The sequence below is a fragment of the Bubalus bubalis genome, chromosome 16 (assembly GCF_019923935.1).
Source record: "Bubalus bubalis isolate 160015118507 breed Murrah chromosome 16, NDDB_SH_1, whole genome shotgun sequence".
Taxonomy (NCBI): Eukaryota; Metazoa; Chordata; class Mammalia; order Artiodactyla; family Bovidae; genus Bubalus; species Bubalus bubalis.
Window position 1 is genome coordinate 8158204 of NC_059172.1, and position 14221 is coordinate 8172424.

At 43.1% G+C, this 14221-nt stretch overlaps 1 protein-coding gene across 4 annotated transcripts in view; it reads left to right on the forward strand.

Moving 5' to 3' along the window:
• CKAP5 (cytoskeleton associated protein 5) overlaps positions 1–12484 on the forward strand; it is a 103042-nt gene extending 90558 nt beyond the window's left edge. For 3 of the 4 annotated variants that reach the window (XM_025266108.2, XM_025266106.2, XM_025266109.2), the window contains exons 36-44: positions 5250–5429; positions 6006–6193; positions 6701–6776; positions 7484–7672; positions 7764–7901; positions 8317–8400; positions 8482–8641; positions 11474–11625; positions 11772–12484. In XM_025266108.2, coding sequence (XP_025121893.2) covers positions 5250–5429; positions 6006–6193; positions 6701–6776; positions 7484–7672; positions 7764–7901; positions 8317–8400; positions 8482–8641; positions 11474–11625; positions 11772–12014 — 1410 coding nt within the window. In that variant the 3' untranslated portion in view covers positions 12015–12484. The remainder of the gene's footprint in view (positions 1–5249; positions 5430–6005; positions 6194–6700; positions 6777–7483; positions 7673–7763; positions 7902–8316; positions 8401–8481; positions 8642–11473; positions 11626–11771) is intronic. The other variant, XM_025266107.2, reaches the window with a different exon arrangement.
• The last annotated feature ends 1737 nt before the right edge of the window (positions 12485–14221 follow it).

Below are 14221 nucleotides of genomic sequence, written 5' to 3' on the forward strand. Positions count from 1 at the left end.
CTGAGCAACTGATCTGATCTGATCTGATATATACACTATATATATATATAATGTATCAGTTCAGTTCAGTTGCTCAATTGTATCCGACTCTGAAAGGCCATGAATCAGAGCACACCAGGCCTCCATGTCCATCACCATCTCCTGGAGTTCACTCAAACTCAACGTCCATCGAGTCAGTGATGCCATCCAGCCATTTCATCCTCTGTCATCCCCTTCTCCTCCTGCCCCCAATCCCTCCCAGCATCAGAGTCTTTTCCAATGAGTCAACTCTTCGCATGAAGTGGCCGAAGTACTGGAGTTTCAGCTTTAGTATCATTCCTTCCAAAGAAATCCCAGGGCTGATCTCCTTCAGAACGGACTGGTTGGATCTCCTTGCAGTCCAAGGGACTCTCAAGAGTCTTCTCCAACACCACAGTTCAAAAGCATCAATTCTTCGGCGCTCAGCTTTCTTCACAGTCCAACTCTCACATCCATTCATGACCACTGGAAAAACCATAGCCTTGACTAGACGGACCTTTGTTGGCAAAGTAATGTCTCTGCTTTTCAATATGCTATCTAGGTTGGTCATGACTTTTCTTCCAAGGAGTAAGCGTCTTTTAATTTCATGGCTGCAGTCACCATCTGCAGTGATTTTGGGGCCCCCCAAAAAATATATATATACTGTGTATGTGTATATATATATATAAAATTTCGTTCTTCTTTATGACTAAATATTCCACTGTGTGTATACAGTATATTGTATACAGTATAATACAGTCTATACCATATAATATACAGTGTATTATACACACAGGAATATTAGTCATAAAGAAGAACAAAATTCTGACACATGCTTCAACATGGGTGAACCTTGAAAGCATTATGCTAATAAAATTAATCAGGCACAAGGGGACAAGTTATTGTGTGATTCCACTTACATGGGATACCTAGAATAGCCAAATAAAGAAACTAGAATAGAGTTTACTAGGGATTGAGCAGGTGGATGGATAGAGAGTTATTATTTTAATGGATACAGATTCTGTCTGGAATAATGACAAAGTTCTGGAAATAGTGATGATGGTTATACAACATTGTGAATAAATGTCATTGGATTCTACACTTAAAAATGGTTAAAATGGTAAGCTTTATGTTATATATATTTTACCATAATAAAAAAATAAAACCCTGAACAATAAAACCGTAAGTACCTAGGAATGATCAAGCAGCATACATATAAGACATTTATAGAGAAAATTTTAAATTTTGTTGAATGACATTATTTTGTTACATTCCCAAATAAACAAATATACTGTGTTCTCAAGATTCAATATTATGAAGACACCAGCTTCTCCTCAAGTTATATCTGTAAATTCAATGCCATTCCAATCAATATTTTAACAGTTTTTTTTTTTTTTCTTTCTGAAGTTGAGAAGCTGGTTCTAAAATCTATATGGGAAATCAAAGGACCTAAAAATAGTAAAGACAATGTTTTAAAAGCACAGTAGCAAGGACTTAGAGCACTGGCATTGCAGCGATGACAGAGTCACTGCAAGTAAGTCAGCAGCGCGCTGGCCCGGGGAAGCGGGCAGGCCATCAGGGCGGGCCAGCGCCCGGGACGGGCTCACGCGTAAAGGGACGCACAGCACGGGGGTCAGCAACATCTCTTAACAAATGCAAAAAGTAGAAGATATACTGACCAAATTCTTTGCTGATAACCCAACAAAGTTTTTAATAAATAATATTAATACCACAAAAGATACTGGCTATTCAAAAAGTATGAAACACCCTAAATCAACATTTTGATTCCACTTGTTTGACTTAGTATGAATAGAATGCTAGATTTCTTATTTATAGTCACTCAAAATTGTTCCATATATTTTGGCATCTAATATATTGATAAAAAACTAGAAAGTTTATTATCTTAGTGCCTTAAAAAAAACTTTGAGGCTTAAAACTTCTAATCCAATTCTGAGACTATAAAGAAATACTATGTTGTAAAAAAAGAAATGAACGTGTGAGATAGCGCGATTAAAGTACAGGTTGTGCTCAGATCCCACAGCGTTTACACAGTGCCCACGGTTTGTCTTCATACCTCATTCAAGGTTCCGCAGTGTATTTAGTTGCATTGAGCAGCTTCAGCTGCATGTGACAGACTCTGGTAAATTCTCTTATCATTTTTATTCTTTTACAAATATTTTCTAATTTTCCTTGTTATGGCTTGTTAGGTATACCCATCATTTAAAAGCGGACATTTAATTTCCAAATACATGGGTTTTTTTAAAGTGTCTTTAATGTTAATTTCTCATTTTTATATTAATTTCTAATATACTCATTCGTAAACACTTTCTTCTCTGCAGTCACGCCTCTGTTTTTTTCAGTCTTCTAACTTTATTGAGGCTTTCCATGGCTGAGTCAAAGCTCTCCCTTGGTAAATGTCACACTGCACTTGAAAATATGTGGGCTATTAATATCTTTTGATATTGATTTCTAACATAACTCCACAGTGATAAGAGAACAGACTATGATTTCAACACCTTTAGACCTTGAAACTTTCACCTTATTTTATGTCCCTGGATATGGTCCAGTGTCTCCTAGTTTATTGTCTGTGGGAACTTTAAATTGAAAGTCTGTCCTGTTGTATGAAAATTGTATGAATCTTAATTATATTGAATTAGTTCATACCATTTTTCAGGTCTACTGTATCCTTCTGCTTTTTCTGTATATTTGTTCTACTAACTTTTGAGAGTTTGATATTGAAACTCCAACTAAAAATCTTATCTACTTAAATAATTGTAATATTTGGGGCACTATATGTAACTTTGTTCTGTGTTTTCCAAGTCTTCTGTAAATGTGTTATCATACTTTCATAGTTTAAAAAATAAAAAAAAGGAAAAAAAATCGAAACTCTTAACACTTTTCCTGCATTGGAGAAGGAAATGGCAAGCCACTCCAGTGTTCTTGCCTGGAGAATCCCAGGGATGGGGGAGCCTGGTGGGCTGCCGTCTGTGGGGTCGCACAGAGTCGGACACGACTGAAGCAACTTAGCAGCAGCAGCAGCAACAGTGAAGGAAACAATTTCTCTCTACAACTATACTGAAGCTACTGAACTCAGAAAAATATATTGCCTGAAGTGCATTTATTATTGAAGAAAAGCTAAAATAAAGTAACTTAGTACTTATACTTAGAAATTAGAAAAGTAAAAAAATAAAAAATTTGAGAGTAGGTAATATAGCTAAAATTCATGAAATTCTAAAAGCCAGTTCTTGTTAAAAAAAAAAAAAGTTTGAGATTAAAATTCCCTTACTAGCCTGATTGGAGAGCAAAAATATAAGTACTGGGGTGAAAAAGGAACTAACCATACATGTGGAGGAGATTCTTCTAAAAAATAAGATAACACACATGTAACCCTGAAGCGAACTAAGCATTCATGCAACTCTGTGGAAACTTGTTTCAACTGATACCCCTCCCACATTTTTTGAAATAACGAAGGAATTTGGGGAAACCATTGAAAAATAAGACAGGAAACCCAGAACCTAAAATGAAAAGACAAATTTGATTATATAAAAATTTTAAGATTTTAATTTGGAGAAATTTACTGTATACTGTCAATAAACAAGTGTTATATTGTGGGATATATTTGCATATGACCAATAAAGGACCAATAACTACAGGAAACAGAACTCTTACTAACCCTTGAGAAAAAAAGAACCTAAAAAAAAATAAGTAAATCAAGGATAAGAATAGGCAAGTCACAGAAGATATCCAAATGGCCAGTAAACACATGTGAAAAGATGTCCAGCACCTCCCCACCACAGAAATGCACATTAAAATAGTAAGATCATCACATTCAAACTTTCAGAGTGACAAAAGGTAAAATGAGTAATAATACTTCCAGCTGATAGAGACACTGAAAAAACAGTCCTCTTACACATTACATGTAGAAATGTGAATTACGTTAGTGCGTTTTTAAAGAAAACAGTAGTAATATCTGTTATATCATAATTTTAAATGTTTTATCCTTCAACCTAAAAGTTAAACTCTTGGCACAAAGAGTTTTTATTCTTTTTTTTTTAGAAATTAAAAGACAAGTATCTTGGGATATATATACACACAAAGATGTTTATTGTAAAATTGTAGTGAACAAGATATCCAAACTAGTTGATTGGTCAGGGAATGATTAGGTTTTGGCGTGTCTATATGTGGACTATTATACAGCCTTTAAGAGTTGAATTGTTTCTGTTGACTTTAAGGATTTTTGTAATTTTCTGTTAGGAAAGATAGATGCAGAGAACTGTATATACTATAAATATTCTTATGGAATAAACAGTGCCCTAAACCTTGACCCTATGTATGTGTGCATGTGTGGTTATATGTGATTCTGTGAGCATGAAAGTATATCAGGCTGTTGATGTTAATTACCTTGGAAAAAGAGTAAGCCCCCCCCATGTATATATATATTTTTTTTTTTTTTAATTTTGTCCACGTTGAAACAGTGTTATTAAACTGTTCCAATTATATAAAATTGTATGTGCTTATGGGTATACATGCATAAAGAAATTAAAGAAGGACCACCAGCTTCTCAACACAAGATGGCATCATTCACGTTGCACTTTGTATAGATGGTGCCCCCTGGAGTTGTGCAGTGTAGCATCCTTGCAGGAAAGAGTGGGCATGAATATTCTGATTGTCAGTAATGATTGTCTCAGGGTGTAATTTATGTAATCATAAAAATAAGATCTTTTTACAGTAGTGAATAGGAAGTATGTGTTTTTCCCATAGTAACATTTTACTATTAGTAACAACCAGTCTACTGAACCAAAAAGAACCTGGACCAAGATGTGGAAAACTTGAGTATTGAATTTGAACTAAGTAGCCTGATTTTACTGAGCCTCATTTTCTCATCTGGTAAATGAAGGTCTTACCTCCAGCCCCATCTGTTTGTACCTCTCAGAGCTGTTGGAATAATCAAATGACATAATGGGTATAAAAGCACTCTCTTTAATAAATTAGCATTTAAACACAAGGATTATTATCTCCTAAACTAGATGGCAAGCCTCTTAGAATAATAACTCACACCATAGTATCTTGCTCTGTAAATATTTATTGAAAGAGTCCCTTAGGACTAGTTATTTGTATGATAAGTAATTTGAGTTTTTTCCAGCTAAGATATTAGAAGTGTTTTGCTAATAAATATTACAGAGACTTGTAGTGTCTTCCTGCTACCTAGAAGTATGGAGCTTGGAAAATACATCTTGGATTTTTGTTATCAGATCGATGAGGTCCTGAGACAGGAAGACAAAGCTGAAGCCATGTCTGGCCATATTGATCAGTTCCTCATAGCTACGTTCATGCAGCTGAGACTCATCTACAACACGCATATGGCAGACGAGAAGCTGGAGAAGGATGAAATCATCAAGTTGTATAGCTGTATCATTGGCAACATGATTTCGGTAAGGCTACCTGTGCAGAGCCTGAGTTTCCCTTCAGTCTCTAATCCCACCCAGGTTCTCAAGCCTGAGTCGGTTCTGATGTTCCAGTGAAACATGGGAAACATGGGTCATTTGTGGGATTTTTCCGTGTAAGCTATTGACTAGTCCACTGGACGCTGGACAGCGTTCCAGCTCACCTTACTGTGAGGAGACTTACAGACTACCTGGAATTCTGCTTTCTGCCAGTTTCTTCATTGGTTATGGTTGGGCCCTAGCTGGCTTTTCACAGAAACGGATTGTCAGTAATGACTGTCTCAGGGTGTAATTTACATAATCATAAAAATAAGATCTTTTTACAGTAATGAATAGGAATTATGTGTTCACATTAAAAATACTTGTCATAACAGGAATGAAGCACGCCAATTAATTTTTGCTATTACTGGAGGTTTGGGAGAGTAGTGATCTTTATTTTTTACCTAGTACTGTGAATTTTTATAAATACAGTGTAATCATTTATTAGACTGTGCCGCCCAGGTTTCTCTTCCTCACTGTGTACGTTGAGTTTCACGCCTCTCTAACAGAATTCTCATCGGATAGCTGTTTCAGATAGAAAGCCTCGCCCGGGAGGCCTCCACTGGAGTTTTGAAAGACCTGATGCATGGCCTCATCACCTTAATGCTGGATTCTCGAATTGAAGATCTGGAGGAAGGGCAGCAGGTGGTCCGCTCTGTGAACCTCTTGGTGGTGAAAGTTCTGGAGAAGTCAGACCAGACCAACATCCTGAGGTATATTTGTACTATGAGCATTAGAGTCTGGAGCAGCCTCTCTCTTGTCTACGCATAGAAACCAAAAGGTACTAGAGCAGTTGTAAGTTTAGGTTTGTCTGGTAAATTACCACTCTTCTCTTCCTCAAGAACCAAAGTTACTCCAACCTGAGACAGCAGTCATAGTAACAGCTCAGTAAGCCAGCCAGTATTAGGAGTTTTCTAGAACAGGACCGTGGGATTTGTCAGTCACCTCCTCTTTGGTATACATTTCATTGCATGTACATTCCTTTCTTACCAGTGACGATGAGAAATAGCTTCAAGCTTTACCATTTACCAAGTGGTAACTTACAAAGCTTCGATGATGTGTATTTCTTAATGACTGAGTAATCAAGGACAGTTCCTGATGCGTGAGCTCTTCATTTCTCAGATGGATAGAGACTGCTTACACTTGGCCTTTCAATTACTGATTTTAATTGGAATGCAGGCTTCAAACATTAATGCTATTGTGTTGGGTTTGTTTTCTAGCGCCCTTCTTGTTTTGCTCCAAGACAGTCTCCTAGCAACAGCCAGTTCTCCCAAATTCTCAGAGCTTGTTATGAAGGTGAAGTTGACATAATTTGATATCTTTTCTTTTAAAGTGTAGGGAAAGAGGATTGAAAGTAAGTCAGCCAGTCACGCCTGAATAATACAGTTGTTGTCCATTTTTCCTTTCCTGCTATACCCCCAGTTCAGGCCTGAAAAAATTCCTGGTCTCAAACAGTGAAAAGATAGAACTATTTTGTGAATGTCTCCAGTTTTCCTAGAATCTAAAGGCAAGAAATTTGATGAGACAAATTTCATTTCTCATGGGGGGGAAAATATGTATAGATTTATAATGTTTTGGTCTCTTTTTGAAAAACTGCAGAGGAACATACCTGTAACATTATAATACTGTCACTGCACTGTCATAGTGTAAAATACTGTTGTTTCCTCAGAGTAGCTTTGATTAGGTAATATGAGCTACTCGCAGGAACCAAACATACCCAGGACAGAATTTCCACATTTCCTTATCGTTTAAGGTCCCCTCTCTAGGGTGTGGGAAAGAGGAATGAAGATGGTCAGGTAGACGACTTGTCTCACCTTAACCAGTGACATGGTTGAAGTGAATAATATTGTCCATGTTAGCAGCTGAACTCAACAGTTCATGAGGTGCCACTTGCATGTCCCTGACCGTCCTTTAGAGGTGACCCCAGAGCTTAGGGAAACGTGGTGACAGGTTATCCTCGTTCTTCAGTGACTCCGTCTGACTTTCGTTTGCTTTTTAAATAGTGTCTCTGGAGGATGGTTCGACTACTGCCTGATACCATCAACAGCATTAATCTGGACAGAATTCTTCTGGATATACACATTTTCATGAAGGTCTTCCCCAAAGAAAAACTCAAGCAATGCAAAAGTGAATTTCCCATAAGGACCCTAAAAACGCTGCTGCACACTCTATGCAAACTGAAAGGGCCCAAGGTGAGTGAGAACAGCAGCCATTCCCGTGGCGGCTTGAGAGAGCGCCACGGATGTGGCACCGCCGCCATTCAACGTGCACGTTCCTCCTCAGATCCTAGACCACCTGACCATGATTGACAACAAGAACGAGTCCGAGCTGGAGGCCCACCTCTGCCGGATGATGAAGCACAGCCTGGACCAGACCGGGAGCAAGTCTGATAAGGAAACAGAAAAGGGAGCATCTCGAATTGTGAGTGTCCTGACTTGAAAGACTGAGAGAACTGATCTTGCCAAATGGATAGGCCACTGGAGCCTGTCTTTCTTAGGGCCTAAGGTGAAGGCTCAGGGATTAGTCAGTCACCTTGAAGTTCTCAAATATCAACTCTCACCTGTGCTTTTTGTCCCTAAGAAAAGTTTCTGTGTCCATGCCTAAGGCATCGATCGGTCCCCAGATAGATTTAGGGAGGGACTTTCGTCCCTAAGTTTAGCTGAAGATCTGAGACTGTTACTGTTTCTGCTGCAGCCTCCACAGCTCTGCTTCTGTTATCTGCAGAAACGTACCAGGAAGGGCTGAAGTCTGAGAGAAGATATTCAGTTCTTATCCAACCACTGGTTCCTAACTAATAACTCAGATCTAACCAATGGTTCCTTCCTCGTGTCTTTAGGATGAAAAATCATCAAAGGCCAAAGTGAATGATTTCTTAGCTGAGATTTTTAAGAAGATTGGCTCTAAAGAGAACACTAAAGAGGTGAGAGGGAAAAGGTTGACCTAAATGGGGATCTGCTTTATGGAAGAGAGTCACTAACATCTGTCTCCACCTCCTTTTCAGGGCCTAGCAGAGTTATATGAATACAAGAAGAAATATTCAGATGCTGACATTGAACCATTTCTGAAAAACTCCTCACAGTTCTTCCAGAGCTATGTTGAGAGAGGCCTTCGGGTGATTGAGATGGAGAGGGAGGGCAAAGGCCGCCTTCCCACCTCGGCAGGTACGGCTCCCCCAGCGCCTCTGGGACAGGCTCAGAGTCGCTCCCCGCCTCGCCACCAGGCTGCCGCTAGGTCTGCGTTTCTGTCCCCGCCTCTCAGGCGTAACGGCTGCAGTGAGGCAGAGGCCAGCCCTCACTCAGCCTCGATCCGTGTCAGGGTCCGGCACCAGCCGCGCGCTGTCCTTAGAAACAGCCTCTGCGCTGGGCCTGGGCCTCCGCACTGTCTCGGTTCCCGCCTTCCTCCCTGCTGCCCCCCAGGGCTCTCCAGCTGATTCTTCCTCTCCGAGCTCTTAATGTTGGTGTCGCCCTGGGTTCTTACTCTCACCCCCATAACTAATCCATCTTCTCTCATCACTTTAAATACAGTTTCTATGCCAGCAAAGCCCAATTTTCTCTGTTGTCCAGCTCAGACCTCCTCCCTGCTCCCAGCTAAGAGCTCATGCCTGACATCAAACACCAAGTTCCTGGTAGTCCCCAAAACCTGCTCCAGTTGCGTTCCTCTCCATCTCACTGGATGGCAACTTTGTCCTTCTGGTTTGCTTAACCCCCAACTTTTGAGTTTTCTCTTCCCCTCTGTCAGGGAATCCTTTGAGGGACTTGTCGCGTGGTCCAGTGGTTAAGACTCCGTACTTCCAGTGCAGGGGGCGCAGGTTCAGCCCCTGGTTAGGGAACTAAGATCCCGCTTGCCACATGGTGCGGCCAAAAAAACAGAGAGAAATCCCTGCTTCTCTTACGTGGATTACAGCGCTCTGTCCCATCTCCCTGTAGTCACTTCCACACAGAGCATCAAAACAGCGCTCCTCAAACGTTTTCCAAAGGCCCTTCCTTTCATTCAGCGGAGCAGAAAGCCTTACACGAAAGGTCTGACATGATGTGGCCTCCTGATCCCCTGGAACTGTCTGCCTCCTGCTGCCCTCCCTGACTTCTGTGCCACGGCAGCTTCACCAGCGCCCTCGCCGTTGCTGGGACGCACCAGGCACACACCTTCTTAAGGCCTCTGCACTGGCTGTCTCTTGTTCAGATTGCTCTTCTCCACGACAGTCGTGTTTCCTCCTTCTCATCTGTGTCACTCCGTGAGGCCTGATTTACAGCTTGTGACCTACCGGACCTCACTCCTCCTAGTACTTTACCTGCCATGACACACACCATAAAACATCATGTTCGTTAGATTGATTGATGTTTGTTTCTGCTAAGATTTAAAATTCACAAGGGTAAAGATTTTTATCCGTTTTGTTGCCTCGCACATAGTAGGCACTCAGTAGGTATTTCGTTGACTATATATGAGTGAGTGCCTGTCCTGATGTTAAGCTGGAATATTACTGTCCGCACAGTGAAAAAAGCCTGTATTAGAGAATTACTGCTCAAGGATCTAGAGACAAAAGGAAGACTTCGGAGGTATCAGTGGCAAAAAATAGCCCGGAGCCTTACACCAGAACAAGGCCCTTACACCAGAACAAGGCCCGCTGCTGCAGCCCTCAGCAGGCAGAGCCCTCGCAGCGCCCCCGCCTTGAGCTCTTGGCACGTGCGGTGGCCTCACCTGCTCTAGCCCCAGACGCTGCCTGTGCAGCTGTTCCTCTGCGCGTCTCAGGTTCTCTCTCACCACGAACCTTTCTAGGCTGCAGTGTCACTTGTCTTGTATCTTCTTGTTGTTTTGTTGTTGTCGTTACTGGGTTTTTTTAAATTGTTTTTGTTTTCCCCATAGTTGGTCTTGTCTTTAAATCCCGTAAGTTAATGCCTCTCCACGACCCAGAGTCCCTTCTGGAAGCGCAGTGAGTGGTGTCAGGGGCCGCATGCGGGCGTCCCTGGTTGAGGTCATCGGGACAGGGCCTCCGTCTCATGTCCAGAGTCCTTTCTGGGAAAGCTCGATGTTTGCAGCACAGGCATGTGACCTCACCGGTAACTGAATGCCTGAAAGTGCTCAGGCTTCCCGCATCACTGCGTTATTCTTCACTCTTCACCCTCAGAGTATTCTCATCTGTCCCTGAAAGGATCCCTGTTTCTCAGGAGTAGCCTGCTTTACTTTGTTCTGTTTGCCATAGAGGCTTTTCTTCCCAGTTCTCTTGGCTTATGTGATGCCTTTTCGTTGATATCAAATTGGATATTTTAAATGCTTGCATTTTGTGGTTCTGCTCAGAAATTTAGAACTGTGATAGATTTTGTTTTGGTTTGATTTGGCTCTGGTTGTCGCCACTCCTCCCAGAATATTGGTCTCAGTGCTCCAGCTCCTCCTCCTCCTCTTTGAACACCTCAGTTTCCTTCTCTTCCTCCTGAGCTCCTTGCTGTCCTCCCTGGTTGGAATAAGAGCGTTCCCCTGTGTATCACCTGGTCGAAATCAGTCTGATTCTTGAGAGTATTTAAAGTCCTTCAGGTTCTTTACTTGGGCACTTAGCCTTTACTCAGGAGTAGCTCAGGCTCTTTGGATTGCCCAGTTCAGCCAGGGGTGACAAGGATAAACCGCTGCAGAGCTCAGGAGGCAGAAGGATGGCCCAGCTCAACATTCAGTGCCCTTCTGGGGCTTCCCTGGTGGTCCAGTGGTTAAGACTCCTTACTTCCATTGCAGGGAGTATGGGTTCAACCCCTGTTCAGGGAACTAGATCCCACATACTACAGGATGAGGCCAAAAAAAAAAAAATTCAGTGCTTTTCTCTTAACAGTTTTGGAAGTTCTCATTAAGTATATCTTACATATTTCAGAATACCTTTTATCACCAACTCCAGGTAGTCATCAGGTAGAGTGGTGATATTCAAGGCCCAAAGTGTTCCCTTCAGTGGGAGATTTAACAAGGGCAGTCGGGGCAGGGGCATATATCTGAACACTCCTCCGTTTTCCCCTTAGGCATCTCCCCTCAGATGGAGGTCACGTGCGTGCCCACTGCCACAAGCGCAGTGTCCTCCTTAGGTAACACAAACGGAGAAGAGGTGGGGCCATCCGTCTACCTGGAGAGGCTGAAAATCCTCCGGCAGCGATGCGGTCTGGACAATACAAAGGTACTGCTCATCTCCTATGGGGCGGGGAGGGTGGTGACCAGCAGATCAGGCCAGGCTGGCCAGAGAGGCTGCGACCCAGCCTCGGAGTGTATTGCTCCAGAGCCGCCTCCCGACCCGCTTGACAGCACGTCTCCCTCTCTCGACAGCAGGATGACCGACCTCCGTTGACCTCTTTGCTCTCCAAACCAGCAGTTCCCACCGTGGCCTCCTCCACAGACATGCTGCACAGCAAACTCTCCCAGCTCCGCGAGTCGCGGGAGCAGCACCAGCACTCAGACCTGGACTCCAACCAGACCCGCTCTTCAGGAGCCACGACCACCTCCTCCTCCACAGCTAACATTGACGACTTGAAAAAGAGACTGGAGAGAATAAAGAGCAGTCGCAAATGAACCGCCCCGCTCCCCTGGCGCCCTACAGCTTTAGTTGACTAAACTAGGAGTCCTCATAGTTCCGGCGGCCTCGGCAGGCCTAGTGTGCACAGGCCGGTTGTGTGTATCAGGCTGTGGACCTGGGGGAGGAGCTGTTGGGCACAATCTTTTGCACATCGTCCGCTTCTCTCCGCCAGCACCCTGCCTCTAGAAGGCTGTCTGTGTCTTAGTTTAGTGTACAGACCTGTAAACAGCGGGCCTCCTCTCAGCTCAGACTAGTTTCCATATCCTTTTTCTTTTTAATTGCTCATTTGTAAAGTTGTCCTAATCTTTCCTAGCTTTTAACTATTAGAAACTCTTGACTAGTTTTCCTTTGAGTTTGTGAGCTCTTCTCCTTGTAGCCCTGAAGGGTCACTGTATTCTGTATGAATGCATGGCATGATACAACTAATTTAAGAGTCTTTTATAAATAAAGTTTGCATTAACTATAACTGTGTTCCAAGATGCTCCGTGTCAGGGAGTGTTGGGCAGCTGTCCATTGCCTGTTCTTGAGACCTGCTGGGTGCTCAGCCAGTTAGAGAAAGGATCATCATCGCTCCTTACGGAGCTCTGCGTTTTCTTGGCCCACAGGCTTGATGCTTTCTTTCACTCCTTTGGAATAAGAGGAACTCAACTCTCCTGCTTTCCACATGCAGCTCCTAGGGGAGCAAAGAAATCTTTCTTCCTTGCTTTGAGATTTTTGGTCACGACTTCCATCCCATCATCACCATGGTTCCAAGGGGCTCTTAGGTCTCCTACCACCTTGCTGCCCGGGCACATGTGACCTTGTGCCCAGGGATCAGCTGGGCCCCAGCGGGTGTCACAGCACAACTAGACCGGGGGTCACCCTACTAACGGAATACGGAGAGCACAGGGGCTTCCTGCCCGGTTAGCGGAGTCTCTGAATCTAGACTAACAGTTGCTTCACACTCGGTCTCAGTAAAGACTAGAAATAGAGCCTCCCTGGTGGTCCACTGGCTAAGACTCCGCAGTTCCAAGGTGTCCAGGTTCTATCCCTGGTCAGGGAACTAGATCCCACATGCCTCAACTGAAAATACAAGTACCCACAACTAAGATCTGATAAGGTCAAATAAATCATGTTTAAAAAAAAAAAAGCTAGAAATAAACTGAGAATTCACCTCTGCAGTACATTCCACAAAGCTCCCTTCCACAGTCAGAAAACATTTAAGTCAAAAGAACTTTTCTACACACCTCTTAACTGGTGTTCAAGAAATGAAAGGGTGATGGGAAATGAATCCTCTACTGATTCTAGTCATGATTTTCAGATGGTCCACATGCTGCCTGAAAAAAAATTAAATTTGCCTCTCCCTTCTAATGGGAACATAGAAGTAAGCCTTTCACTGAAAGGAAGACAGAGGAGAAGGAACGTATTTAGAAGGAATGGCTGTGTTTGGATCTTGAACTAGCACAGCTAATTTGAAAAACCAAAGTGGCCATCAGTCTTGTGAGAAGGTACGCCCTTGTTGAAAAAGCAGATTTGGGGTATTACAGCTAACAGTGCCTTCCCCCTGCCCTGGGCTGCCAAGATCCTGCATGCTCTCTGAGTTTCCAGTTTTTACCCTACTTTCTGGTCAACTAGAACCTAAGAATGAGGAACTCAGTCCTAATTCTTCCTTGATGTATTTTTTAAAAATGAGAATGGGAGAAAAGGAGAGGAAGGGAAGAGGTGGATAAAGACACCTACCTTAGGTCCCCTCCAGCCTTAAACCATGAAATCTAAAGATCTTGGCTCCTAGGCCCAGAAGGTGACCGCCCATGCTCCACCCACCTCTGAGCCCGGGGTTGAGAATCCCGCGTCCTAGAGGTGGTCACCGAGAGATCAGCGTCTTACACCGGAGGCAACTCCCTGGCACACACATTGTAGGCTGCAGTGCCCGCTTTCCTGAGTCAAACATACACCCAATAGGAAGAGCAATACGCCGAGGTCAGCTAGAAACTAGAGCTACGTAAAAGGGCAACGATGTGTCAGAGCTACGCGCCGTCCCGTACTGCCCTCCGACCACGGCACACAAGCGCGTGCTGTGAAATGACCCCGTCAAGGTTCCATGGCTCTTAAGACTGTCCAAACCCTGTAAGAATCCACTTCCACAACTTGTTCCCATTTCTTAGGAAAGCAAATTACTCCAGTCTGATAACCACGGTGGGAGTGGAAATTCCAGGCAGCAACA